This window comes from Ambystoma mexicanum, chromosome 6p (genome assembly GCF_040938575.1).
Source record: "Ambystoma mexicanum isolate Mex_15411 chromosome 6p, UKY_AmexF1_1, whole genome shotgun sequence".
NCBI classification, from domain to species: domain Eukaryota; kingdom Metazoa; phylum Chordata; class Amphibia; order Caudata; family Ambystomatidae; genus Ambystoma; species Ambystoma mexicanum.
The window spans coordinates 1,341,078,348-1,341,105,997 of NC_090935.1; the positions used below are offsets into that span (position 1 = coordinate 1,341,078,348).

Consider the following 27,650-nt stretch of genomic DNA (forward strand, 5'->3'; position numbering starts at 1 on the left):
CGGCGGCTTGGACTGCTCCGGAGAGTCTCCCGGCGGTGGGCAGGTCCTTGTCGCGAAAATACCGTCCAGCCAGAAGCGACCCCTGCTACTTGACCAGGCACCCCACTCCGGAGAGTTTGGTGGTGCAGGCTGCCACGGCCCCGGCAAAGCAGGCGACGTACCCTACCATCCCTCCTGATAGGGACGACAAACGTTTTGATGGCTGGGCGAAGAAAGTGTTTTCTTCTGGTGGTATGGCGCTTCAGGCAGCCAACTCCATTTGTGCCTTGTCTCGTTTCACACACACTCTGTGGAACTGTGTTGCGTTAGCGGCTGAACATATTCCTGAAGGGGACGAACGGGATGGTTTCCTTGCCATAGCATCCAGGATGGTAAGGATGCCATGTGTGAGTCCGTTCAGTCGGGTTTGGACATGGCTGAATGCGTCAGCAGGTCCATGGCGGCGAGCACCGTGATACGCAGGTTTGCGTGGTTGCGGAAGTCGGGGTTTGCTCCTGATGTGCAGTCCCGGCTCCTCAACATGCCCTTTGACGGTGAACACCTTTTTGGCAGCAAGGCTGACGAGAGCCTTGAGAGGTTGCAGACCTGAAAAGCTGCAGCAAAGTCGTTGGGCGCTGCAGTTCGCCAACCTCCGCCTTTTCGTCCTAGGGGACAGCAATGGAGGGGTGGTTCCTTTCGCTATTACTCATCTTTCAGTAAAGCGAGAGGAGCTGGCAGTCAAAGAGGCCAACGCAGGGGTATCAGAGGTGGACGACAGGGTACCCGTGGTGCCAAGGCCGCTCGGGCAGTTGCCTCTTTGCCGTCAGGTAACGCCGCAGCCGCTCTCACTCAGTCATGAGGCCATGTCCCATGGTTCGCCGGTTGGGGGAAGGCTGGCGCAGCATCTTGTAGAGTGGCGTGCCATTACTTCAGATGTGTGGGTTCTGGAGATCATAACCCACGGCTACTGTCTTCCCTTTCGGCACAGGCCTCACGACAATCCACCGGGGAACCTCTCTTTGCAGAGTCCGGATCTGCTCCTTGCGCAGGAAATTCAAGCCCTGCTGGAGAAAGGCGCCATAGAACTGGTGCCTGTAGCGGAGAGGAACAAGGGATGGTATTCCCCTTATTTTTTGATTTCAAAGAAAGACTGGGGATTGAGACCCATCATGGACTTGCACGGTTTGAAGAAACTCCTCAGGAAGGACAAGTTCAAGATGGTTACTCTCTCTCAAGTCCTTCAGGCCCTTCAGCTTCAGGACTGGTTTGTGTCTCTCGACCTCAAGGATGCTTACTTCCATGTGCCGATCCATCCCAAGCACAAGAAGTACCTGAGGTTCGCGGTTGGCGACTCGCACTTTCAGTTTCGGGTCCTGCCGTTCGGATTGACCTCCGCCCCGAGGGTTTTCACCAAGCTCATGGTGGTGGTGGCAGCGCACCTCAGGCAAGGGGGCATTCACGTCTACCCCTACCTGGACGATTGGTTGATCAGGGGGAGCTCTCCCGAGCAAGTCCTGGATCATCTGTCCGTCACCTGCCACTCCCTTCACAGGCTGGGCTTCTCCCTCAATTTAAAGAAGTCCCATTTGATGCCAACACAGCGGCTCCAGTACATCGGAGCAGTGCTCGACACTTCCCTGGGGCAGTGTTTTCCTCCCAAGGTGAGGGCTCTTCACATTCAGCAGATGGTGCGCAAGTTTCAGCATGCCCAGACGCTCCCAGCGTTCGAGTTCTTGAGGTTGCTCGGCCTCATGGCATCCTGCATTCTTCTGGTGCCAGAGGCTCGCCTGCGGATGAGATCTTTGCAGTGGGCACTCAAGATGCAATGGTCGCAGTCCTCCGGCAGGATGTCGGACCCGGTTCGGGTACCGCCCTCGGTCGCCCGGGATCTTCTGTGGTGGGCCGTCGAAGGCAACTTGATGAAGGGGGCTCCATTTTGGCTTCCCTGGCTGGAGGTGACGATCGTGACGGATGCATCCCTCACAGGATGGGGAGCTCATGTAAACGGGCTGACAGTCAGCGGTCGTTGGTCTCCGTCGGAGTCCAGACTCCATATCAATCTGTTGGAGCTGAGGGCCGTCAGTTAAGCCCTGAAGGCTTTTCTGCCGACTGTGCGGGGAAAGAATGTCCTGATCCTGACGGACAACACAGTGGCCATGCACTACCTCAACAAAAGGGGGGGGGGCTGATCACTTCCTCTGTGCAGGGAGGCGATGCAGCTCGAGTTCTGGGCCATCCATCAGGAAGTTTTGATCTCGGCAGTTCATCTGGCCGGAGACAAAAACGTGACGGCGGACGCTCTGAGCAGGTAGAGCACGATCTCTCACGAGTAGGAGTTGGCTCAGGAGATTCTCCTTGAGATCTTCGCCCTTTGGGGGACCCCTCAAGTGGATCTCTTCGCCTCCAGTGTCAACCGGAAGTGCGAGAGGTTCTGCTCGCGGGAATTTCCTCCAAAAGGAGCCTTTGGAGACGCGTTCGTGGTCATTCCCGCTGCTGTACGCGTTTCCTCCAGTCCCCGTCATCCCGCAAGTGCTGCGGAGGTTACGGAAGTTCGGTTCCCGGATGATCCTCATTGCTCCAGCGTGGGCTCGGAGGACGTAGTACCCGCACCTTCTCGACTTGTCCATCTGTCCTCCACGTCGTCTTCCCTACCGAGACGATCTGCTCTGACGCGAGGGGGGTCAGGTTCTCCATCCAGAGCTCAGATCCCTCAACCTTCACGCTTGGCTTCTGAAAGGTTGATGTATAAGGATTGGGACCTCCCTGAAGACGTGATGGAGGTGTTGCTCTCGGCCCGACGGCCAGCAACAAAGTCTCTGTACCGTTGCCGTTGGCGTAAGTTCTGCGACTGGTGCAGAGTTCAGAATGTGGATCCTTTTGCATGTGGCATCCCCATGGTTCTGTCCTCTTTACTTTCTTTGGCCCACAGGGGCTTGCAAGTGGGTACCATTAAAGGTTACCTGGCGGTGCTGTCCATCTTTAAGCGCTCGTCTGAAGAGGGTTCCTGTCATGATGCCTACCCCCGGAGCACCAGGCCAGGCCCAGCACCCCCGGGAGCAGGCATCACGCCCCCGGGTAAAAGCCCAGCGGCCCTTTATAGGGGCTCTTTGGACTCTGTCCTGGCGCCGTTGGCGCCAGGCTCATGTTGGACATCAGTCCTGGCACCATAGGCGCCAGGCTCATAAGGGGAAGTGTTTGGTGCATTTACCTGAAGCAGACCATGCTGCACACTCACCTGATGCAGACCATGCTGCATGGAGAACCAAGCCAAATGAGGCTTAGGAGGGACTATTTTTCTGAAGGAACTATTTTGTTACTTGGGTGGGGCTGTGGAAGAATACTCACCTGGAACTTCTTCCAAAGCTATTTAAGCCATGCCCGGACAGCCACACGTGCTTCGCGTTGTTCTGCATCCCAGCAGCTGAACGCTCACCGTGTCTGCTCCTGCACCTGGACTCCAGCCGCGCCCGCCTCGAACCTGGAACACCTGTAAGGGAATAAGAGAAGAGAAAGGTGAAAACCAAGAACTTATTCAACCTTCTTACCTGCATCCGGAATCTTCACGCCAGCATTCCTGAAGGAAGACTTCCATTTAAAAGCACCGCGTTGCTCGCTGCAGCGCCGCGCTTCACACACCTGTTCCCGAGACGCCGCCCGGATCCATCGCGGCTCTCAGCACCGGTCGCCACATCTCTGCACCTAGGGGAGAGAAGAAGGGACAAAAGGTGAGCAAGGGAACACAAGAGGAAGCCGAATTTTCAGCCATATTAATTACCGGCTTTTCTTGGTGAACCATTCCACATCTCGGGTCGGCGCCGCATCTTTGGCAGGCATCGCACCCCGGCCCCTATGGGGAAAGGACAAAAGACATTACTGGGAAACTAAAAAGACATTTAGAGGGGTCGCCCTCATCACTAACTCACCTGATTTTACCACCGGCAATTTAACCCCTCAACGCATCGCCTTTGTTCTGCACCTGAAATAAAGGACAGAAAAAACAACATAAAAGGAGGCTCACACTTGAACTTTTGCATCTTCGTACTTACGGCGTATCGCTCAGAAAAGTCAAGTGGATGTGCCAGCGCCATTCTGAAAACCAGTGAAGTAACTGGACGAACGCACGCCCCTGCACCAGAAGCAGGATGGAGAGTTCATCCTTCCAAACCATAAGGTGAGCTTAAACCGGGGGTTTTGGAGGAAGTCAGAGAAGAACGAAGGGGGAAAGGGGGGAGCAAGCACACTATTAAGCAGACAGTTAATCCCCTTTCTCATCTACAGAAGGATATTCCTGCGGGCCAGACAAGCAAGATTTGGGGGTCCTGTTCAATCGGTGGTCCGAATTCTGCGCATCACGCTTGAAGAGGCCACAGCAACCCAGACCAGACCAGCGCCTCCGTGGGAGCCAGGTGAGCGTTACAGTTCCTACCTTGTTCTTAAGTTTCTTATGAGTGCTCCGTTTGAGCCTTTGCATTCTTGCCCTTTAAGGCTGTTAACTCTGAAAACTGTGTTTTTGGTTGCGGTTACTTCCGCTCGCAGAGTGAGTGAGTTACAGGCACTTTCAGTTAAGCCACCCTTGACTGTGTTTCACAAGGACAGGGTTGTCCTTAGAGTTCGTCCTTCTTTTCTTCCGAAGGTGGTTTCGGAATTTCATTTGGCCCAGAAGGTTGTTCTTCCGGCATTCTATCCTCCTCCGCATCCTGGTAAGGAAGAGGAGAGGCTCCATAGGCTTGATCCTAGGAGAGCTTTAAGCTTTTATGTTTCACGCATGTCCCGGGTCAGAGTGGACCATCAACTCTTTATTGGTTACGCTGGAAAGCGTTTGGGACAGGCTGTGACGAAACAGACTTTGTCTCGCTGGATTATTTTGGCCATCTCGGAGTGTTACCGCTTGGCGGGTAAGGACCCGCCGGCTGGCTTGCGGGCCCATTCTAGCAGGGGTATGGCTGCATCTACTGCCCTGCAGAGGGGTGTTCCTATTTGCAACATCTGTGATGCAGCCACCTGGGCTTCAGTACATACATTTGTACGTCACTATTCCCTCGATTCCATCCGAGGACAGGATCTGGCCTTTGGCAAGGCGGTCCTTTGCTCTGCTATTTGATTGGCAATTCTAAATTTTGATTCTAAATTATTTCCCTCCTCCTTGCTCTGGTACTGCTTTGGGAGTCTGTCATAGATATGGAATACGTGGGAGGACCCAATCCCCTCGAAGAACAAGTTACTTTCTTTCCTGGTAACATTCTTTCGATGGGATGGTCCGAGGATGTATTCCATATCGCTCCCTAACTGCCTTCCCCGCTGCAGAATTTCTTTTGCGATTGCAGCTTACGTTCCACAAGGCTTTGTCTGACTGGCAGTTGACTAATGTCACACGTTCTGGGGGAAAAAACTACAACTGAGGCTACGGGCGTCGTGCGTCCTACTTATCACATCGGATGACGTCGGACGCCGGAGGAGGTCCTCGACGACGGCGCGTCGACGTCATCGACGCAGGACGCAGACGCCGAAAAAAGTTTCCGAAGCAGCACAACTGTGGTGATTACCTGTCATAGATATGGAATACGTCGTCGGACCATCCCATCGAAAGAACGTTACCAGGTAAGAAAGTAACTTGTTCATTTTCACTCTAGTTTGCTCATGAAGAAGAACAATCATCTTATGGAGACTGGGGGTATACCCCAACTATGAAGCTTGTTCCGTATTTTTTTAAGTTGGGAGTAAAATGAATTTTTAAGGAATAATTTTTTAAGGAGAAAAAATGTAAGTCCAAAAGGAGTATTTTATGAGCGGGTAAAAATGTTTGAACTAGAAAACGGAAATGTTTTTATAATAAGGTTTTTGCACATTTAAAGATACATTTTTACTCCTTCCGATAGTAGTTTCTTCCTGTGGTATGGTCCAGCATATCCATGGAGCTGTGTGGGTGAAAGCAGGGGGACAATGTTCTACCTGTCTGTTTCCTATTTCTTTTGTTGAGAGTATTTTTACTCCCAATTTAATTTTTTGGGGAGTATTTGCCTATTTTTAGTGAGCAAAGGTGGCCGATACACCCCTCATTTGTAAGGCTGGCTGCACGACTTGGATTTCTCCTTGAACTTACAGAAATCACAGAGCTCACCAGCACAGAGTCTCTGATTCATCGTAGCAGTCTTTGATACCTGGGAAGGGGAGGCTTTTCCTCCCGAGGACAGTCTCACCAATGTGGCGAAGATGGTCACTCTCTTCCAGAATTTCAGCAGGCTGACGCCTTTGGCTAGCCTGCACCTTCTTGGCCTCATGACATCCTGTATTTTCCTGGTTCTGCAGGGAACACTCTGGATGTGATCCTTGTAGTGGCTTCTCAGGAGCCAGTGGTCTCAGTATTTCGGTGAGATGTCGAATGTGCTCCAGGTGTCGAGGTATGTGGTCGACAACCTGACTTGTTGGAGTGACAGAACAAACATGTTGGCTGAGAACCTTTCTGGGCACCATGGTCAGAGGCACAGGTAGTCACAGACACATCTCTGAATGGTTGGGGGGGCTCATTGTCGCTCTCTCCAAATCAGCAGCCATTGGTCCCAGAAGGAGAAATGTTGCCACATCAGTCTGCTGGAGTTGCAAGCAGTCCGACTAACTCCAACAGCGTTTTTGTGCCTTCTCTACATGGGAAACATGTCCTAGTTCTAACTGACAACACAGTGACCACGCACTACCTCAACAAGCAGGGAGGCATGTTATCTCTGGCCCTGTGCAGGGAGGCCATGCCGCTATGGTTTCGGATGCTGAAGAACAAGACACTCTGAGCAGGCAGAGCTTGGTCTCCCACAAGTGGGAACTATACCTAGATGTCATTGCAGAGATCTTCACCCAGTAGGGCACCCCGGCAGTGGATCAGTTTGCCACAAAGGACAACATGAAATCAAACATTTCTGTTTGAGGGAATTTTTTTCCTGGTGTGCAACAGTTCTTGTAGATACATTTGGACAATATACCACATAAATACAACTATGGGTTTGTGTAATTGTTTTAAAGACATTTTAGAATTGAAAGGGGACATTTTTGTTTCACCGGAATAACAGTCCAACACATCGTTTTTTTCTTTTTAGATAATGTTTCTTATGTAGATTCTCCAGTTAATACACACAATGGATTAATAGTGCTATGATATTTACACAATACTTGGAATTATGTATTTGTAATTTTATTTCTTTGCCGTGGTTTTCCTTTTCTGTGTCTTACTTTCAGAAATACATTAAAAATATTGACGCATAAGTAGAATTAAAAACACGTTTACTTGATCTTAGAAAATAAGGTTTTCAATATCTAAAGGATATTAAACAAAAATGTTTACTAAGAATTACACAATGCTTAAGCAAGGAAATGCACAGGATATATTTTATCATCTATTTGCCCTCCTGAGGGTTGCATTAACTCCCTGTAACTGGTCCCTTTGCTCAGTTAGATCATACACAAACCAAGTGCAGGTGAACTGTGCTGCCGTTTATTGTCATATGTTTGCTGAGCACCTAGTTGATGGTCTGTCTGCTAATGCCTGTGACCCCACTGGTAAGTATTCAGCCTGAAGACTCGTTAAACAGCCCAAGTGCAGTGTCTGAATTGACTGAGTCTCTGACAATCCTTCCCTTTCAAGCATTTTCAGCACACTTTCTGCGGAAAATCGGGTAAAAGGCCACCGTTTGCAATGGTTTTGTAGGGTAATGTATGAATAAATCCAATAGATACATTTCATCAGCATTGCACAAGGGCATTTTCCTACTAATTTTCCTAATAGCTTTGCACACTATGTATGCAATTATAAAAATATGTTCATGTTGTTTGTGTCCATACATGTCCATGGAGGCTGAAACAATAAATGGCAATATTACCATATAGAATAATACTCTTTTTGGCTTTGCCAGTGTCAAATGCCATCCAACAGTAAAGAAACATGTCCACCCTTGATCCACCAGTGTGGGCCAGTATCACATAGAACTCATGCTGCCTTCACCCTTGATGCCCAGTAAAACAATGCCACGGTAAGGATTTGTCCAAACTGGCCAAACCAATAAAGAAGCCCTCCAGGCTGCCCAGCTGGAACACATGCTGCCATTTTTGTCATTCATACAGCATTCATTCTTAATTCGCTCTCGCATTCACCCTCGAACCCAACGGCATTCATACAGTCTCACATAAGCACAAGCACCCAAAAAACATACAAACAACATTCTCTCTTTCATTCACACACTTTGAAACACAAATCCTTGCATACACATATGATTATTTTCTTACATGCAGCCCTGCTCTTAAGTCCACGGTCACCTGCTTGCTGTAATTAAGGCTCTCATGGTTCCTGCACAGCGTAGAACAGGAAGCTGAGAGTGCTTCCCGGCTCCTGCCTATGCGCAATGGAGCCGCAGCGCTTTCATGTTAATGCCTCTCGAGCCCTGAATGTGTGGGGAGGGGCAAGCGTGCCCCCCCTTCTCTTAGGGAGAATTATCTTATAAGGCTAATTTCCCAAACCTAGTGAGTCCCCCAGCAGCTTTGCTGGATTTTTTTTTTTTTTTTTTGTTTTCTCCTGCTAAGAGTGAGACTCTTTTCCTCCCACTCTTAGCCCTGATTTGAGGTATGTCTTTGACTTTTTCTTTGACTTATGGGCTATGGGGTCTTTTACTCCATAGGGTATCATCTGTTTTTTTGTGCATGTGTTACACTGCACCCTCAGTGCAGTAACACAGGGGTGTCATAGTGACCCCCAAACATAGACTCCATACCCTGGGACTGACTACTGTCTCCCAGGGCATGTAAAGTCACCATTGACTTTTAGTCCAAAATTGTGAACAGATCCAGTACAAATCATCATATTGTGGAAGTACTGGAAGGGGTTAATTCGATTGCCCCTGGGTCTGTTTTCAAGGGGGCACTGTCCAGTCCCCCCTTGTCGAGTTTCTGGCTGGTGGCAGTGGTTACCACGCAAAATAATCCACCAGAATATTTCCTATGGGATTTTCCCATTGATTTTAAACGCACCACTTTTTGGTGCAATGTTAAAGATACCGCCGGTTTATTTATTTAATATTAAATCAACGGTTGGGTCTTTTTGCCAGAACTCTTTTCTAAAATGGCGTTCGTGTCGTCTCTGTATCTCTAACCAAGGTCGAGTCCTTTGTTCCACTTTTTGGCTGGCTTCTCCACAGAAGCCCTCCAAATGGTGCCACTCAGTCTGGGTTCCACAGGATGTGTGGGGAGGGGAATTTGCACCCTGGACTGCGTTGCCTTAGCAACCCAAGTCACACTGTATTCTGATTGGCCCAGTGGTGAGCCGCCTGGCTCACCACTTAGCATGTTTGAGTGACAGCTAGGCTGTTAAATGGGGTTTTTCTGTATAAAAGCAGGGCCTTTGGGACTGGAACTTCAGAAGTCACCACAGGACCTAAGAATCTGAAGAGGGAAGAAGCTGAGCCATCTGCAACGATGACACCACCGGTGAAGCCCTGCTGCAACTACCTCACCACTTTCCCGAAGACAAGAGAAGATCTTCTGCTGGGCGAGTCTTCTTCCTCTGAGGTGGTGGGACTTACCAGTTCGCCCTTTTCGCCTTCCAAAGACGTCTCTTGGTCGAATCGCCCGTGCCAAGCACCCCGGCGGCCAGATAGCCAAGCTTCACCACTTTTACCACGAATAAAAGGGACGCTCCTTTTATTGACGAACTCCGCGGCTGGCTTCATCCCTGTGCAGTGCAACAACCCCACGTTTCCTCCTCGACGAGGTCCTCTCTTCCCCTGGTCAAAACAAACTGCAACCACTGCCAGGAACAACTGCCACCGCTGGAGCTTACTCTCTGTTTAAGGTACTGTGTCCTGCCTGGCCTCCCTTTCTTCGGTTTGCCCAAGGTGACCCTTAAATCCTTGGCTTGCCAACTGGGTTGGCCCCAGACCTTCTAACTTTACATTCTTGAATCGCCCCAACCTCTTTTGAATATTCTGCAAAGACTTTTAGTGCATTTTAAACCGTGTGATCCTGGGCACATTTTGCTTTGCTCCATTTAAAGTGGGCCTGGCCTATGAACTTTGGCTCTACAGTGTATACTGCCTTTATTCCCTTGCTGAGACCCGTTTTATTTTTATGCTCTGCCTTTTTCTCTCCCTTTAATCAAACTATTAGAGTTCCATCAGGTTATGCGCTCACATCTGTTTAACAAATCGTGGTGTTTTAATTCTGACTTGTCTAATAGTGATTAAGGGAGGTGTGTATACTTTACCTGACTGTGTTGTAACTTGCTTTTTATTTAGAGTGCTAGTGTATTGCGTTAAGTGTGTTTTAAATAAATAATTATATACTTTTGATACAAAGCTCTGGTCAGTGTTTGTTTGCTCTACTGTGTTTTTAGCCCTATTGTGTATACTCTATATAGTGCTATACTCTTCTTGAAAGAAGACTGACTGCTCAGCCACAGCTACCAGGTAAATCTGGGTGGTGCAGACTGCTACCAATTGGGTTTACTGCTTACTCCTGTAGTCTTAATCTTTTTGCAGTGTTCCCCAAGGGAACTGCACAGGATTCTGCCTAACACCTTCACATTCAAGCCTACAGTACCCCAGTCTGCATCCTCAGTGGGCCATACATGGCTGCTGAAGCAGAATGCCCCCAGCCTTTCATGACTCATTGGGAATGCATGCTTCAGTACTACGGAACTGTCAATGGTAAACCGTTTCCCCTTTGATATGTTCATTAAAGCCAGCCTAGGAGTTCTCCATAAGGTGCTTGTGGCGACTGGGGGAGCACTCTGTGTTTTCACTGAGCTGGTTTAGCTCATCTATAATGAGTGGTGGGTTGACGGCCTTTTGCCCCTGAATGATTGTGTACAGCTGATACTCGGGACAAATTCATCCACCCATAAGGTGTTTTTCAATAGTCTGTATATAGATTTTGTTTCCCTCCAGGTTCAAGCTACTTGAATCTTCTGCCCTTCTGCAAGGAGGGCGTTCTTTGCAAGCGTCTCCCCGCTAGTGCTTAAATTTAGTTTCACAGATCCTTGGAAAAAAGAGGTTTACAAATGGCAAAGAGGAGTCTAACTCCCCTCTTACTACCAAAAATATTTGGACAGAAAATATAGACCTCCTGCATGATTTCTGTTTTGGGAAATCCTCCCAATTATTCATGTTGGTACAGGTTTTTTTTCCGAATGGCAAGGTTCATTTATCACTTTGATCTTCTAAAAAGCAAGATTAGACCCTTGGAAACCAAGGTAAAACAACACACGAAGCAGGTGGACTGATTTTTTTACAGAAGAAACATGAATACTATTGTTGATGCAATCTACATCTATCTGCTTATTTTCTCTTGAATAATTGGTCCAGGATAAGGCCATTTGTTTGCCAGTAGATTGCTAAAACAATGTCAACCCGTTTATGGATAATATACTTCAGCATTTTAGGATGGGTTAGTATGCAGACAGTTTTTTTTTGGTCATTCGGTTGTCTTGAACCAGTTAGCACCAGGATTGTCTTTTCATCCCAAAACCTATTCTGTTTCCATGCTGCTTCAGTGCACAGGAGGGGGTGTCATTGCAGAAAATCATTAACCGCTGCCTAATTCAGCTCCGTTTGAAGTCTTGCATGACTTGTATGTTTTCTTCCATGTATCCTTATGTATTGTAACTGGCTCCTCTATAGCATGACTTCTACTATTTAGGCATCCCCTTGGTGCAGGGTCCAGTAAGTGAGATCGAGGAGTTGGAGTTAATGTGCAAAGGAGGGAGAGTCCGGAGGCAAACCCTTACATGTTGATGTTGGGGTAAAGTCCCCTGCACTTGGCTGTAAGTCTGTGGGGGCACTGTGTGAATGCCCCCACAGATTTAAAGGTCCCCTTCGGGGATCCTAAGACCCCCGGTGCAGAAGTTGCAAAGAGTAGCAACATTCATAGGAAAGAGGGAGTTTAAAGCAGACCCAAAAAATCTCTGTGAGAAAAACCTTTTAGCATTGAGCCTCCGGACTTCCCCAGCAGGTGTACAGATTCATTGTTTACTTTGACACCTTTGCTGGGGAAATCACAAAGGAAACCCACAAGATTATATTGTTGCACTGTCAGAAACCATTACACAGAAAGAAACAAATGTGTGTCTACCACACAATGGTAAAAACAAGCATGCATTGTTCTCTCACTCCGGCAAGCATTACAGGAGACACAGTGTTAATCTGTATGCTTTGAATTCTTGCAGTTGGAGGTAAATAGGGACTCTGTCATAAGTAGGAAACCTTAGCAAGTCTTTCAGGTGGAGAAAACCTACACATCCAAGACGATTAAGTCAGGTCTTGATATATTCCCATGCAAGCACCTGGGCAGACCCCATCAACTCTGAAAAATGGCCCAGTCACTTGCCAGCCCAGCACACACAAACCATATCATTAAGCACCACCCAAGGGTAGTGGAGATCATCCTTTAAAAGTCAACCAGTCACTGTCAAGCGTTGGGAGAGCTGACAGGATTAGATCAGCAGACTGTGGGAGACCCCTGTCCAGAAGACACCAGGCCAGGGGTGTGTGACATTGTAAACCAGAAGGAAAGTGGCAAGGAGGCATAGCGTGGCATAGCGTGGTGTAGAGGGGAGGGAGAGCTTTGAGTGTTAGAGGAATTGAGTAGTAGTTGTTTGGTGTAAGAGGACGGACCTGGCTTGTGGGGTAGAGGAACAATAAAAAGAACTGATTGGGGACCGAGACATTACCTTATAGCGGAAAGTGATTGGAGCCCTCTGATGCAGGAAGTGAGAAATGTTGTGCAGGAGAGAAACATTATTTGGAAAGTGATAATGGAGGTGGTTAGTGTATTGAGACACAATTGGAGATTTGCTCTGGGGAGTAGGAGATAGCTGGAAAGGTTTGGTGAGGAGCAAAAGGGAGATCACCTGGAAGCAAGAGTATATTATAGTGAGATTGCGGGTTACCCACAGAGGAGGGGGTGGTGTTGAAAGAGGCAGAAAGGGATACCTTCAGAAAGAGATAAGGGACTGGACATCTAGAGAGGGAGATAGATGATCATCTTATGTTCTGGATGGAATAAGAAACGACCCCATGAGATAGCATGGATAGGTAGATTCCGGAAGACCATATCTGTCCCAGAGAGGGAGTACAGAGGAAGGAGATTGCACGACTTCGCCGGGAGACAGGAAGGGTCTCCCAAGTGTGTCAGGGCAGGAAAAGGGGCCCACAGAACATGGCAGAAGAACCAATGGGTGGAATGTGGGAGTATTGCCAGGATTCTCCACAAACCCTGCTAGGGCACACTAAACCCTCCCAGTTGTACCATCCTGGCACAAATTCCTGGATGGCCCACTAGGAGAGTCCCCAAAGAAATCCCCTCCAAGGAAGCAAGCAGTAGCGCCCAAAAACCATTTGGCTACTGAGAGCTATGGTCCCTCAGCTGGGTAAAATCTACTGCTCAATCCAACAGGCTAAGGTCCAAAAGACCCGCTTCTGTCCTACACCTGGAGAGTTGACAACATCCCCTTCAGGAAGGTGCCATTTGTTTGTCCCTTTATCTTTTGTGGAACTTTGCAAGACTGAAAATGTTGCAGACAAACCCCTTTTGAAGTAAGAAAGAAAATCTGTTCTGTTGACCCGTTAAGTGAAACTGACTCTTCCGTCACCTTACCCCTTGACGCTTGGAGAAACTGTCATCCTTACATTGGTTCTACGTTGTTACATAGACTAGCATTTGATAGTTAACAATTTGGTGTACTCATTTTGGTCAACCTAGATTCACACTTTCTTTTGGTTTTGTTATGGGGGTCCATATCTGTATAAGGAGGCGAGGGCGTATATTGTATGTATTTGGTCAAATCCACCAAAAGTCGAACAAATTGCAGACTGATAGTCCGTGAAATATGGGCATACTTCTGACATCTTGTTTGAGTTTTGCTACCATCTGGACACATTCTATTCATTTTGCATAAAAAGGTTAACAAACAACCATGAAAAACTGCTTGGTGACTGGGTCTAATTTCTGGGAACACAGTGACTGGCTGTCGTTCTACCATCCTCTCACAACGTGTGCAGCTCGCAAGTACTCTTTCACGGTATCCAGTGATTTTAACAAATTCTTTAGAAAATATATATGGTGTGTGGGGTAAGGCGTTAAAACTGGTGAGGTTGGGATTGGGTTAAAATTATAGGGAAACTGTGGGCTTGGAGGGAGACCCTTCAAATAGAAAGAAAAAGAAATTCAGTGATTTTTCTAGATGATTTTTGTTCGGCTAAATATCCCTTGTTGAATCTTTTTCAGTAAAGTCACATAGAACCCTCTTTCACATGTGAATGGGGTGTGTTTGGCCAGAGGGGATCGCCAGGTGTTGCCCTGGACATTTGTCCCTGGGATGGAGGAATGAGATGTACTGTAGTGGGTCGGTGGACAATGTGTAGAGTTTGCTCAAAATTACTGTATTGGTGGGCATCATCATTCAAGCGTGGTAGTATGTGTTTGACCTTTTGTGGGATGGAGGTTTGGGAGGTGTGTGTGTGTGTGTGTTTTGCGTGCATGCACATGTGGCGTAAGCTGGCAAGTTGGTGATGGGAGATTGGTTATATGAGTCAATGTCTGTGGCTACTTGCCAAGACGACCAGCCCTGTTTACATTGGATTGGAGCGACAAACCTGAAGTGTCCTATTTCCAAGGTTATGCTCAACCCCAGGCAATATCCTCATTACTGTCACACTCACCTGTGTGTCTGCAGGACCGATGGATGAGTCTCCCTTGACCCCGAGTTCACACTTCCCCTTTTTCACCCGGAGGGATACCTGTCAAATACAAGGTGTACACTCAGACCTGAATTCACCTGATTCCCCTGGGCCCTTCCCTTCTCTTAACTGTGTGCTGTGATGTCCCCTAGGGCTTACCTTGATCTTTAGTAGGGTGTGCACTCCATCCTGCATTCGCAGGGGCGCGATTCACTCATGTGATTGATGCCAATGTCTGTAGACGGAGTTCAGATGCCACACGCTGTTTTATGCCGTCACAGCGAGGCCGAGTGTTCAAGGCGCCAGTTTCTTCACTGGCTAGAAAGTCCTTCCCACAAGTGAACGTTGCGTGGAGAATGTTGAGTGTCCAAAATTGTCCGTATTGTCTTTGTTTGCCTGTGTTTTTGTGGGTTAGTAGCACTGCGTGTAGAAGCTAGCTGCTGGTAAGTATGCTCAGCGCCTTCAATTCAAGCGTACCTGGTAATCTCTCTCCCTTTCCCTTGCAGGAGAAATTATGTGGTATTAGCGCCTCGAGTCCGGGTTCAGCGCTACTGGAGACTTGGTGGTTTGGTAAGTATGCATGGAGGCTTTGGTAAGTATGCAACACGTTGAGAGAGAGAGAGCGTAGTGAAATAAGTGTCTGCGTTATTGGGGCGAGCGCAATGAATAATGTCTCTTCTTTCTTTTGCAGGGGTTTGTGCTCTCGTACAACTGACCTGGATTCCAGCGTCGCGGGAAGATTCGGTGAGTATGCGCAGCGTTACTGATGTGCGTGTGTTAACCCAGTTCTTCTTTGTTCTTACAGGTGCCGGTGTAGAAGTCCCCTCTCGACTGGAGATTGCTGCATCGTGGAGTAAGAACGGAGGTTCCTCCGGAGCAGGTAAGCAGAAGCAGAATGGTCCGCAGCAGGTAAGCAGAAGCAGAATGGTCCGGAGCGGGTAAGCAGAAGTAGGATGATCCAGAGCAGGTAAGCAGAAGGATGATCCAGAGCAGGTAAGCAGAAGTAGGATGATCCAGAGCAGGTAAGCAGAGCTGGCTGATCCAGAGCACGGCAAGTGTGTTGCTGATACAGCTCACAGTAAGCAACACGAAGCACTGGAAGAATCTTGGGTGTGGCTTATATAGCCAGCCACACCCAAACACTAGAGAGCTCATGAATTATCATGCACTTCCTGTTTGGCAACAGGAAGTGGTAACCAGGAAGTTACTACAAACACTAGTAAGGAAGTAAAGGAGGGATCTGCTATGGGTTCTTTGTGTGCCTATGCCAGGCCTGCCAAGCCTCTACCCAGCTTGCCCCAACTACCTGCCTGATACCCATGACAGTTACTGTTCTTACTGTTGAGCATTTGGTGGTTATGAGGGTTCCATGTCTTTATAATTGTAAGCTCACATATTTCTGCAATGGTAGCAGTACATTTGCATCTGTGCACAGCTTTTCTTTCTAAAATGGGGGAAATCTCCCCCATTTTCCCTCCCTTTTTCATTTTTTCGTATCCCTTTATTCTTTTTTTTTATCTGTTTTGCTTGTTCTCTGAATAGATTCAGCAAAACTGATGTAAGTTCACAGATACAAAAGTATGAACATAAATGCATCGCTGTAAGGACTCTCACTGCTATGAGTTATTCCTTGCTTCGGGTAAGATGTCGATAGTAGCAGTGTTTTCCTTCTTGAGGTCTAGTGAACAGTTCTGTTTCCAGAAGAAAGCATGGTCCTCCAGTGTGCAAAGTCACACTAACAGAGGTCCAGATGCTAGTGTCTGAGTGCAAAGAAAGCTCCTCCTTGGTGTTCCTCCTTATACCATAGAATCTTCACTGAATCCTCCTCGCTGGGTTGTAATGCGTTGACTGGGATATGGGGCATGAACTTCACTTTGCCATCTGGGTTCCTTCCATGCAAGGCTTGGTGGGTGATGTAGAGAATGTTTATTATATTAGTTTTGTGCAGACTGTACAAAAGGTAGTCTTGGGGTTCTACATAAAAGCGGTTTGACTGTCCATTCTTAGAAATACTGATGCAGTAACAGCAAGGTGTATGTGTGAGAGAGCCAAGTAGTTGATGGGCGGAATGTGCTATGCTAAAACAAGTTGGTTCTAAACAGTGCTTTGTTTTATAGTTCCTCGGCCGGAAAGAAAGAATCCAACATATTTCAACGTATTGGTGGTCTGAGGGCACTCCATTTCTTCTGGCCAAGGGATTGTGATGAGTACATAGTTTTAGGCAGTCTGCGGTTTCCTTGTTGTATGATTTGAGCTTTCATCTTTTTTTGGTCATTCAGGAGTTTCTTGGTAATACACTACTGGCTCAGCTTGGTTAGCCATGTGTTCAGTCTGTTTAATTTATAGACAATTTTGGTGTCTGTGTAATTGTAGCAGGTAAATCCTTGTTTGCAAATCAGACCCACAGGTATTTGTTAGAAGGCTCATTAGTGGCTTTGTCCCTTTGAAACATTAACTTGATATTGCAGAGGTGAAATTAAAGGGTGGCATGTGGACGGTCTCCATCCTGTTGGAGCAAATTGTTTCTTTTAGTCTTAAGGTGTTATCATCACTGCTTCATCAGTCTTTTTAAGGGAATTGCATGACTAGCTCTCAAAAATTGCTGAGCAGTTCAGGACAACAAGGGCACATGGAACGTTTGCATCGCAGTTTTCTGATAGATTCTCAGAAAGATGAGTGTTGATTTGTTTTTTTAGATTATCCTGAATTCTAACTGTGACCTTTATGTAATGTGTTATTAGACTCCATATGGTCCAAGCACAATTGATATGTGGAGCTTCTGCAGATAGGCGAATTGAGCAATAGCTATTCGGATTAGAGGCATTAGCTGTTGGATGTTTTGGGAGAGGTTTGAAGTATGCACATTTGAATGCCTGTGTTGATGATTCCTTTTATGGTGCAGCTTAGAAGAGATAGGCCAAGTTTTGTTATGTCATCGCTTTGTAGAGGTCGAGTGTCCATGAGTCCTTTGGAGTTCTTCCTTGTTGATTTTATTGAAAATTATTTTTGTGTAGGGGTGAAATGCTCCCAAGGTGCAAGGGTGCACAGTCATCTGAATGAGCTCTGACGTCCTCTTGTGGTCTGGAGTTGGTGGCGTATAGCCTAAGTAATCATGGATATGTGCCACTTTGTTGGTAAAACAGGCTGTTATGGCATTGCAGAGTTCTTTTTATAATCTAATGTTGCTTCAGGCTGACTGGTTCCTTATCTCCTTGAGTAATCTGAACAATTCCTTTTGTGGACTTTCTGCTTGATGTATATGCAGTCTGGTTTGTTGGCTTTCATAATTTTTGGTACCCTCTGTCAGTTTTGTGAGAGGGCTTTGGGGGCTTTAGAGAGTGTCGCCAGACCTGCTGGCTGAGATTGTCTGTTATAATAGAAGATACTCCATTAAAGGACTTTGGCAGAGGCTTCAATAGCTGTTAGTTAGGTTGGTAATTGAGCAATTTTAGTCCTGTCCGACCTCGAAGATTATAAAATGCTCTCTCTCTTCCAGTCTCCTAGTTTCCCCATCCCAATATTGCTCTCCGGATGTTTTTGACTACAATGTCCATCAGCCGTAGCTAGTATAGTAAATGGTAAATGGTAAAGGGTTAATTTGGCTTGTAGCCCGAAAAATCTGGGTAGCTTCTGGTTGCAGACCTCTACAATAGGAAAAAACATCTGTGCCAATACAGGAGGTTTTGGGTAGGGGCTGTCGCTGTCATTACAAAAACCCTCCTGTTTCAACTCTATGTTGTCCAAGGTTTTTTTTAACTATCACTGGGTTGATATTGTGTGCTCAGCTTTTCATATATGGATACTTGTTTGTGTAAGCATCCATCTCGACAAAGGTAATGGAAGATGGCTGAATTTGCTCTTCAACTTGGGCTTCACTTTTGAAGAGGGCATGCCTCTCCTCTTATGTATGCCAGAAGGACCATCTTACGGGACTTGGTCTCCAGTCATATATGTCGTGATTCACGTTCCCATAGATGCCAACATTCAGATGCACCTGGGAGGGAGATTTCCACAGGGAAATCGGGAGACGCATATTTCCCCATAGTAATGCATTGGGGCTACAGTTACTTTAGGGGGGAGACCGTGAAAAATAGCAATATTTTTCACCTACAAATCGCGAGTCTCCCGCCTAAATCGGGAGGGTTGGCATGTATGCATTCCAGGCCAATGCTTCTCCATAGAAGAGGATTGATTATATTAAGTACAGAGTTTCTAGACAGCCACAAAGGTCTACATCGAAAATGCCAAGTGCACAGTAAACTATTTTTAATTTGTAAGGCGATGCTCCTACTTTTGATTATGGCAGTCAGTACCACATACCTATCATACACCAGGAATATGTAACAGTTGGCTCTACAGATGTTTTATACTCCAACTCCCATTAGCCCTAGCCCACATAAGCAATGGGGAAGAATCATGGCAGACCAACAAATGTGTTGATCCACAGGTTGCAGACCCTCAGAGAGACTGTGTCATATCACTCTGATTGGTGAGCACACATCAATATCTTCCAAGCACTGAGTCATCTAGGAAGTACACAGTGTTTCAGAATTGGAGTTCTCGGATACATTGTGAAACAATTTGGAAATAACTTCCATCGGCACCATTGAACTTCCCTCGGAAGGCTGGGGTGTCCCTGATCATCTTCACCAATCTTGCCCTCTCCCAATTTCTTCAGGCAGCCAATACAATCCAATAAGTTTATCTCCAAGTGGAACATTGCTCATTTCGTTTATTAAATAACTTTAGCACTGGATATCAAAAATGTTCTGAATGTCTCAATTAAGCAGAGTATGGTTCCCTGGGAGTTAACAATATCATACTTTCGTTCTGCTTCTAAAAATAAGTGAGGCGACCCTGGTGCATTTTCTTATTGCGTAGTTTCTAACCTTCCGTGTTTGTCTTTTAATTTCCTATACTCAAAGAACCTCTTTTATGACCACCAGTCAGGAATCCAAACCCTCAGAAGCATGGAGTCCACTTTAAACCAGCTTGCTTAATGTTCCTCGAATCTGATTAATGAAATGTCCTAATACTTCTTGAACTTTCACTGGCATACTATGTGATGGACCTCAAAACAGTTTTAGACCAGCTAGGACATTGTAGAGTTTTAGGCCATGCACTGCAATGAATACACTCCCTTCTTGTCAAACAGTGCAGACTTGGATAGATGACGGAAGAAATTATAAAGTAGAAATTAAAACAGGAAAGCCTCTTAAAGAGGGCATCCTGCCCAGATTGCAAGTTCAAACAGCTTGGGAATGTATGCAGATATGACCAGGTGGCTGCCTACTAAGTGCCCCTCGGAAAGGAAGCTATCAATAGTAATACACTTTTCCTCCTTGTTTTTTTCTTTACTTGATTATTGTTTTTCCCTTCTTGTAGGATGTGTGAGCTACACTCTTGCTCATCTTCAGTTATTTTGTTTTTTCTGTCTGCTTCCCATGTGCTCACACATTTCTCCATCACTTAGACATGCCTGGCTCCAGTTACATTTCTTATGCATTGTTTTAAGTGCGTCCATTGTTTTTCTCCCTCTTAAATTTCCTCCCTAGCATCTGTATATACTCCCACTCTCCGTTCTTTCCGCTTTGTGTCTGTTGGCGGCTCTCTTGGCGGTTGCTCTCAATTTAGTTTTCACAGCTTTTTGCTCTTTGCACCCAAGTTCTGGAATGCTGTACCTCTATATGCTCTGCTTTTACTTTCTTTTCACTCTTGTCTTAAGGCTTATTTTCTCTCTACTTGAAAGCAAATGCTTTAGGCAAGTGTTGGTAACTTCCAACTTCCGGAGTCGAAAAGCATTGATTCTATTTTCAAATAATTCTTGTGACAATTTCTGTCTCGCTTGCTTCTCAATAGCTATTGCTCATCTTCTCTCACACACCACAAGGGCTTATGGAGAAAACATTTGTTTTTAATTACCTTTATTTTCTTGAAACGTCTCGAAGGGAAATCAGTTTAACATTGTATTGTAAGTGCTTAGTAGTGAGTGTGAAAAGTTTCACTACTTAATACGGAAAGTCAAAGTATGAATAAGTGTAAATTTTTATCTTGACTTGAAAACAGCATAATTATATGACTACTCAATAATATATGTGCAGATGTATGGACTGGTTTCTGTGCAGAATGTTACTTAACAAACGTGCACCTATATGTTTGTACGGCACCTGTTTTCATGCAGGATCTTTGGGATTTTGAACTTTTACACCATGAATGCGTTGTATGTGATTTGCGCACGCTCTTGCCTTTCCTTTTAGGGAATGGAGTACCTCACTTTGAAAAGGTACATTCACCGGGATTTGGCAACAAGGAATGTTTTAGTGGAAAATGAGAGCAGAGTGAAAATTGGTGATTTTGGTTTGACAAAAGTATTACCTCAAGACAAAGAATACTACAAAGTGAAGGAACCAGGAGAAAGTCCCATATTCTGGTAGGTGACCTTCTCCAGTAACCAGGTTTTCAAAATGTAGTTTAATTTATAAATAGTTTACAGTGTGCAGCTTCATTTTCAATTTTCTATGTGTTTCTTGTGTACACATTACTTTAAAATGTATTTCATATATCAGATTTGTGGTACGTGAGGTTTTCATTTGTTAAGTACAGTAGCTTTACTGCCATGCATTTATTTGTTTGTAGAATAAAATGTCAGATTGCAAAATTCATAAACGCAGACACAGGGAGGTAGGAGCAGCTTCAGCTTGTGTCCATCACAGGAGATTGGCAGTTCCGAAGTGACTTCCATGGTACTCTGACAGTCGCATGAACTAGGAAACCTGTGAGTGGCTGAGGGATGCTAGGCAAAGTGCTACCTGGAATCCTTGAACACTTTCCAAGACTCAAACAGCTTGTGGGAGGGCCTACCTCAATATCTAACAAACACCTGACCCAAGGATGTCACTGGAACCCCTATTTCTGCATCAGGGAATCGGGGATTGAGGTACGCTCAGATGGGATTTGGAGTCGGGACATACCCAGTCGCAAGATGCAGACATGCTACACAAGAGATCCTCCCTCTCACCCAAACCCACCGCCCTCCATACTCCAATATCCAGTGAAGACTCACTCCATTGCGTTCAGTGGAACCACTGCTCTGGGTTCTTTATAGCAAGATGCTGATAAACCGAGCACTGACATTACCCAGGGAAAGTAACCCGGCCCAGAAGCTTAAACACCTTTACCTTCAAAGAGGTCAGCAGACTTGGGACAGAGGGGACAGGTTATTCGCCAAAAAAATGCCTATAGCTCATGGCAGGATTCCAGGATGACAACCACCCTTTTTAAAGCCTTACCCTACCCTGCCCCCACCGTGGTTCTGAAGTACAAAGCTTCACTCCTAGTCAAATCACTGCACAGGGCCACCAGACCACACTAACCAGTCTCAGTCAAGGGAAGTGGAAGTGCAGACATGAGCTGGAGAGCTGTGAACCAGAGCCAGTTGGCAGACCCGGAGAGCTGAAAGTCCAAATACCGGGGACCAGAACCTCTACATGTTAAAAATTGGTAAGAACTCAATGGGCACTGACGTGTAGTATAATTCTCCCAATGTTCATTGTCTTTTTTAATTATACAATTTTAATTTTCTTATTTTTAGTTGTATTATCAAAGAATGTTTTGTTTTACTGATGCTCTATACAGGCCAACTCTAGTGCACATGCTTGTTTCACTTTCAAAAGGCTTTCTCAGACAAATACAATATCAAGCAAATTATAGTAGTTATTATTTCTTTTGAATCAAATTCATATTGCATATCAAGAAAAGAATATAGCAAAAAAAGTCATTTGTGGTTGAACATATGTACATATCTATTTGAAGGGAGGTATGTGGTAAGGGAAAGAAAGAAGGGGTGAGAAATAAGGAAAAAGAAACTTAAAAACAATACCAGTCCCCATCCCGTTATTTCAGAAATTGTTTTTAGTTATTTCTTCCATATCATCCTCTGATATCTCCAGTTTAGAGATTTTGGTGCCAAATTATATCCATTGATACATAATGTTTTGTGAATATGGCTCGTAACTAATCTTAAATGACTTAAAAGAACAACATTTTCTACGGAGATAGTTTCCTTGATATCTGAAATTAAATTGCAGTGTTTCTTATATTGTTGTATTCTTTTTTTTTAAACATTTTATTAAATTTTACCCATTCAACACAGACATCACATTAATGCATTAAATATGAGCTATCTCGACATGACATGCTTCTCGTAGAGTTTACCAATTGTGGGAACCGTAATGTCCTCGTAGCTCTGTGGGGAACAACTTTGAGTCCTGCCACTCCCATTCCGTTGCCAGTTTCTCTGTTCTGCGCTTTCCTTGGGCGTGGGTGTGGGGCATTGTTCAATATAGCAGGCTACATTGGAGCCATCTGGTAAGAAGGGGCTTCCTAGTGAGAGTTGGGAATTTGGCTGCATAGTCAAAGAATAGGTCCCAAGTGGTCAATGTTCTGCTCAGGGCGCCTGATCGGATCACCCCGATTTTCTCCGCTACAGCTATCTCCCAGCATTTGAACCATCATAACGCTATTGAGGGTCCCCCTTCGTCTTTCCATAATTTGGCCATAGTGATTTTCAGTGCTAGGAGCAGGTGAGTGCAAAGGTTGGATATTTGCCCTGACAGAGGGTATGCGCCGTTTTCTGTTTCACCGAATAGGATAATGCCTGGATCCCAGGGAATAGATAGCCCAGTGATATCTTTAATGTGTGTTAATATTGCTCTCCAGAAACTTTCTGCCTTAGGACAGGTTCAGACCATGTGGAACAATGTTCCGGGTACAGGACAGCCACGCCAGCAGGATCCCGGAGCACTTGGGTTGGCCTTCTGGATTTGGGATGGGGTCAGATAATATCTGTAACATAATTTATATCCCCCTTCTCTATTTGTGACGCATTGAGAGCTTTTGTACAGTCTCGCCCACACTTTCCCCCACTCTTCAATCTCTATTTCCCAGCCTAGAGCTAGCCTAGAGCTTTTTCCCATTCCAGCATGTATCTTTCTTTTTTCCCCGGGTCTGACCTGTCTAAGAGTTGATAGATAGTGGAGACTCTACCCCTGCTAGTTGGTGTATTTAATGAGAGCTCCAGAGCCGTCAGCTCCCTGGCGCATTTCTCCCGGATTCGTCGCACCCCCCATCTTCGGGATGCAGCTTTCCAGCAATCGGACGTGGCCACTGTGGCTGCTAGGGGGCCGCTGTTTGTTTGCGGCCTTATGTTTGGCAAATGTGGGAGATTTGATAATGGGACAGGGCACCAGTATTCTTCTATTTGCCTCCATTTTGGTGGATCTGATTCTTGCACCCAGGCGAATGCGTGCGATAATTGGGCACCTAAGGACTATCTAGCTAGGTCCGGGACTCCCAGCCCTCCCCTCTTAGCATGATTCGTTTATTGATTCTAGTTTTTTTTCCCCCCCAGACGAAGTCTAATATTCTCTTTTGCAGGGCTGTTAAGGCGGGCCTGGGATCTGTATCGGTAATGCTGTGCAATGGTAAAGCCATCTGGGAATTAGATTCATCTTGATGGCTGTGATTCGCCCAAACCAGATCTCCTGCTGCTTCCACCTCTTAAGGTCTTCCTGTAAGTTATGAATGAGTTGTGGGATATTGCTAGAGTACAGCCGCGAAGGGTCCCTTGTGATTTGGACCCCAAAATATTCAATCGTCCCTTTGGCTCAGGGGATTGATAACAGGGGGGCTAGTGCTTCTTTTTCCTGCGTGGAGAGATTAATGTCTAAAGCAGCGGACTTGGACCGGTTCACCTGAAATCCCGACAGGGTCCCAAACACTTTGATTTCTTCCCACAATGCTCTTAGGGACTTTTCTAATGATGATGCGGTGATTAACACATTATCTGCATATAATGCGATTTTATACTCGTGGTCTCCTACTGATATCCCTTTTATGCTCTCATTTTGTCTAATTCTAGCCGCAAAGGGTTCCATCGACAGGGCAAAAATCAGGGGAGAAAGTGGGCAGCCCTGCCTGGTACCCGTAGCTATGTGTATGTGGTCAGAGCAGATTCCATTGACCCGCAGTTGTGTCGTGGGTCTTTGATAGCCGGCCATCACCCATGTGACAAAATTTGTGCCAAAGCCGAAGTGTTAGAGAACTGCTCGGATGTAACCCCAGTCTACCCAGTCGAAAGCCTTATGGGCATCCAGTGAAATCACGGCCATCCCAACCTTCATTTTACGGGTGCTTTCAATTACATTTATTGTTCTTCTAATATTGTCATGTGTGCTCCTTCCCGGTATGAATCCCGTTTGGTCTCGATTAATTAGAGCCGGAAGAACCGCCCCCAGTCTTTTAGCCAATACTTTAGTGAATATCTTGCTGTCGTTGTTCAAGAGAGATATTGGGCGATAGGGGTCAGGAGATTCGGGATTCTTCCCGGTTTTGTGTAGTAAGATCGTGGTCGACTCAGTCATTGAATCTGTGACAGAGCCTGTGGATAGAAAGGAGTTAAACAGGCTAACCAATTGGGGAGCTAGAATTCTGGCGTATTTTTTGTGAAAGATTGCAGTGAGGCCATCCGGCCCAGGGGCGGTAGATTTAAGGGATTTAATCGCTTTTATAATTTCTTTGGCATTAATGGGCTCTTTCAACCCTTCCATCTAGGGTGTGCTTTGAGGGGGAATGGCATTCAAAAATTCCGGCAACTTGTCTAGGACCGTGGGTTCACCGGACATAATGGATTAGTGGTACTTTATCAGTTCATTGATTATCCCTGTGTTGGAATGGTGTAGCTTCCCATCTTCTCCCTGTATCTGCAATGTTGTTTCGCCTATGCGTTTTCTTCAGTTTCTGCACTAGAACTTTGTTTGCTTTATTCCCCTTGCTGTAATAGAATTGCTTCGTATATGCCAAGGACTTAGCCGTGCGATCCGCACAATGCATTTCTAGCGCTAGTTTTGCCTTTCTCAGGGACCTCTCAGCCTTCCTGGAATAGCGTGCCTTCAGTTTCGCTTCTCATTGAGACACTTCTTTTTCCAGCTTGGCCATAGCTATATTCGATATTCGTCTTTGTTCCGCTCCTGTGCCTATCAAGACTCCCCTAACCACAGCTTTCATTGTGTCCCAGATGGTATTGATGGGGGATGTTTCTGTGGTGTTCTCTGTAATATAGTTGGATATCGTGTTCTCTACCTCAGACATGATAGCTTCATCTAGCAGCAAGGAATCATTCAGCTTCAAGTACCGCCGGGTAGGGTTTCTTTGGCCCGATATCACTAAGATCATGGAGACTGGAGCGTGGTCCAAAATCATGCATGCGTGTATTTCTATGGTGTTTAGACATGGGAATAGCGTTCCCGAAAGCAACATAAGGTCTATTCTCGAGTTTCCTTTGTGGACATTGGAGTAGTCCGTATAGTCTCTGGAATCCCCATTAAACCGCCTCCACGCATCCTCAGTTTCAGTCTCTCTGAACAGCTCGGCTAGAGACAGAGCATGCATGATATCCTCTGCCGTGGGGGGAAGAGTTTTGTCCGCTTGCGGGTTTGGCGTTGCGTTAAAATCCCCCCGCCGATGAACAGGTGGCCTTCCCGAAATGCTAAGATGATTGGAATAAGGTCTTTGATGAACTTGTTGTGGTCTGTATTGGGGCTATAAACTGTCAAAATTGTGATAGTAAGTTCTTCAAACAAGCCCTTGAGCAAGAGGAAGCGACCGTCTGGATCACTTCGTATTGTGATTTTTGAGAGTGGGACTTTGTCGCTTAACAATATCGCTACCCCTCTTTTTTTCGCCCCCGCTGTAGCAAAGTAGGCAGTTTTGAATGGGTGGAATCTTATGCGATGTTCGTCCTCATGTAATAAGTGGGTTTCCTGCAATAGTACAATGTCTCCCGCTAGGTGCTCCAGCCGATGTTCCACTGAGCGGCGCTTTCTTGGTGAGTTCATGCCTTGTACGTTCCAAGATAGGATGCGTATTTCGCTCAGATCAGCCACAGTCCACTATTCCCTGTAGCTTGTGTGCTATATATTGTACTCTGCTCTGGTCTGCGGGGTTGCAACGCAGAAACTGTGGTTGTGCCAAAACAGTACCCGTTCTCATCTGAATGCTGCCCGTTGTGATGATGATCAAAAGTATGCAACTTACTGCGAGTGATGTCTGATGCGTTGAATTTGTCCCTATAAGGTCACTATCTGCCCTCCTGCCCCCACTCCCAACGTTGAGCTGGTAGGAGAAACGTCATTCTACCACCACTGGGGAACTAGTGGCACCAATGCTCCTGCTGCTGGCCAACTGGGCCATTGAATTACGGAGTGCTGAGGTTCAGATATTGCTCATCCTTATTTCACCTGAGTGAGTGTTAATTTCCTACTTTTGCCCCTTATCTATTTGCTCTACAGAGTGGAGAGATCCTGCCGGTCGAGGACGAGGATCAATGGAGCCTTCTGCGGAAAGCCCTTAGCCCCATTCACTGTCTTTCTTCGGGGGGCCCCTAGGTCTCCGCCTTCTGTTAGTTTTCGTCCATTCCCCTCCCCTGTCGACCTCCGGGTGGGTATTAGCTGTTCCTTCGGCCTCGGATTCCTCCTCTCCCCTTTTTTGTCCCATGTGTTTTTCCGCTTCTTTCATTGTGTGGATTTGCCTCTGGGACCATTCCCACTTGAATTTTACTGAGGTGGGGAATCCCCAATGGTATGGAATTTTCTTATCGCGTAGCCATTCCGTCAGAGGTCACAGCAATTTCCACTTTTGTAGGGTCGAATTCACCAGGTCCTGATAAAGAGATAGGGCCGTGCCTCGGAAGGTGATCTGCTGCAGCTGCCTAGCTTCACGCATTATATCTTCCTTTATTTGAGAAAAGTGTATTCTGGCCAACACATCCGGGGGGAATGTAGATGCTTTCCTAGGGCTTGTTCTATGCACCCGATTCAGCTCCAAGGGCGTGTTATCAGGAAGAGTGATGATAAATCGAAATAGCTCTGTCACGTTGGATTTCTGTATCTGCGATCGAGGAGAGGA

The 27,650-nt window shown here is 46.2% G+C and overlaps 1 protein-coding gene across 4 annotated transcripts in view; it reads left to right on the top strand.

Annotated features, from left to right (window-relative positions):
• JAK2 (Janus kinase 2) overlaps window positions 1-27,650 on the top strand; it is a 1,999,562-nt gene that overhangs the window by 1,722,736 nt on the left and 249,176 nt on the right. For all 4 annotated transcript variants that reach the window (XM_069626008.1, XM_069626007.1, XM_069626009.1 and 1 more), the window contains one exon: window positions 20,945-21,117. In XM_069626008.1, coding sequence (XP_069482109.1) covers window positions 20,945-21,117 — 173 coding nt within the window. The remainder of the gene's footprint in view (window positions 1-20,944; window positions 21,118-27,650) is intronic.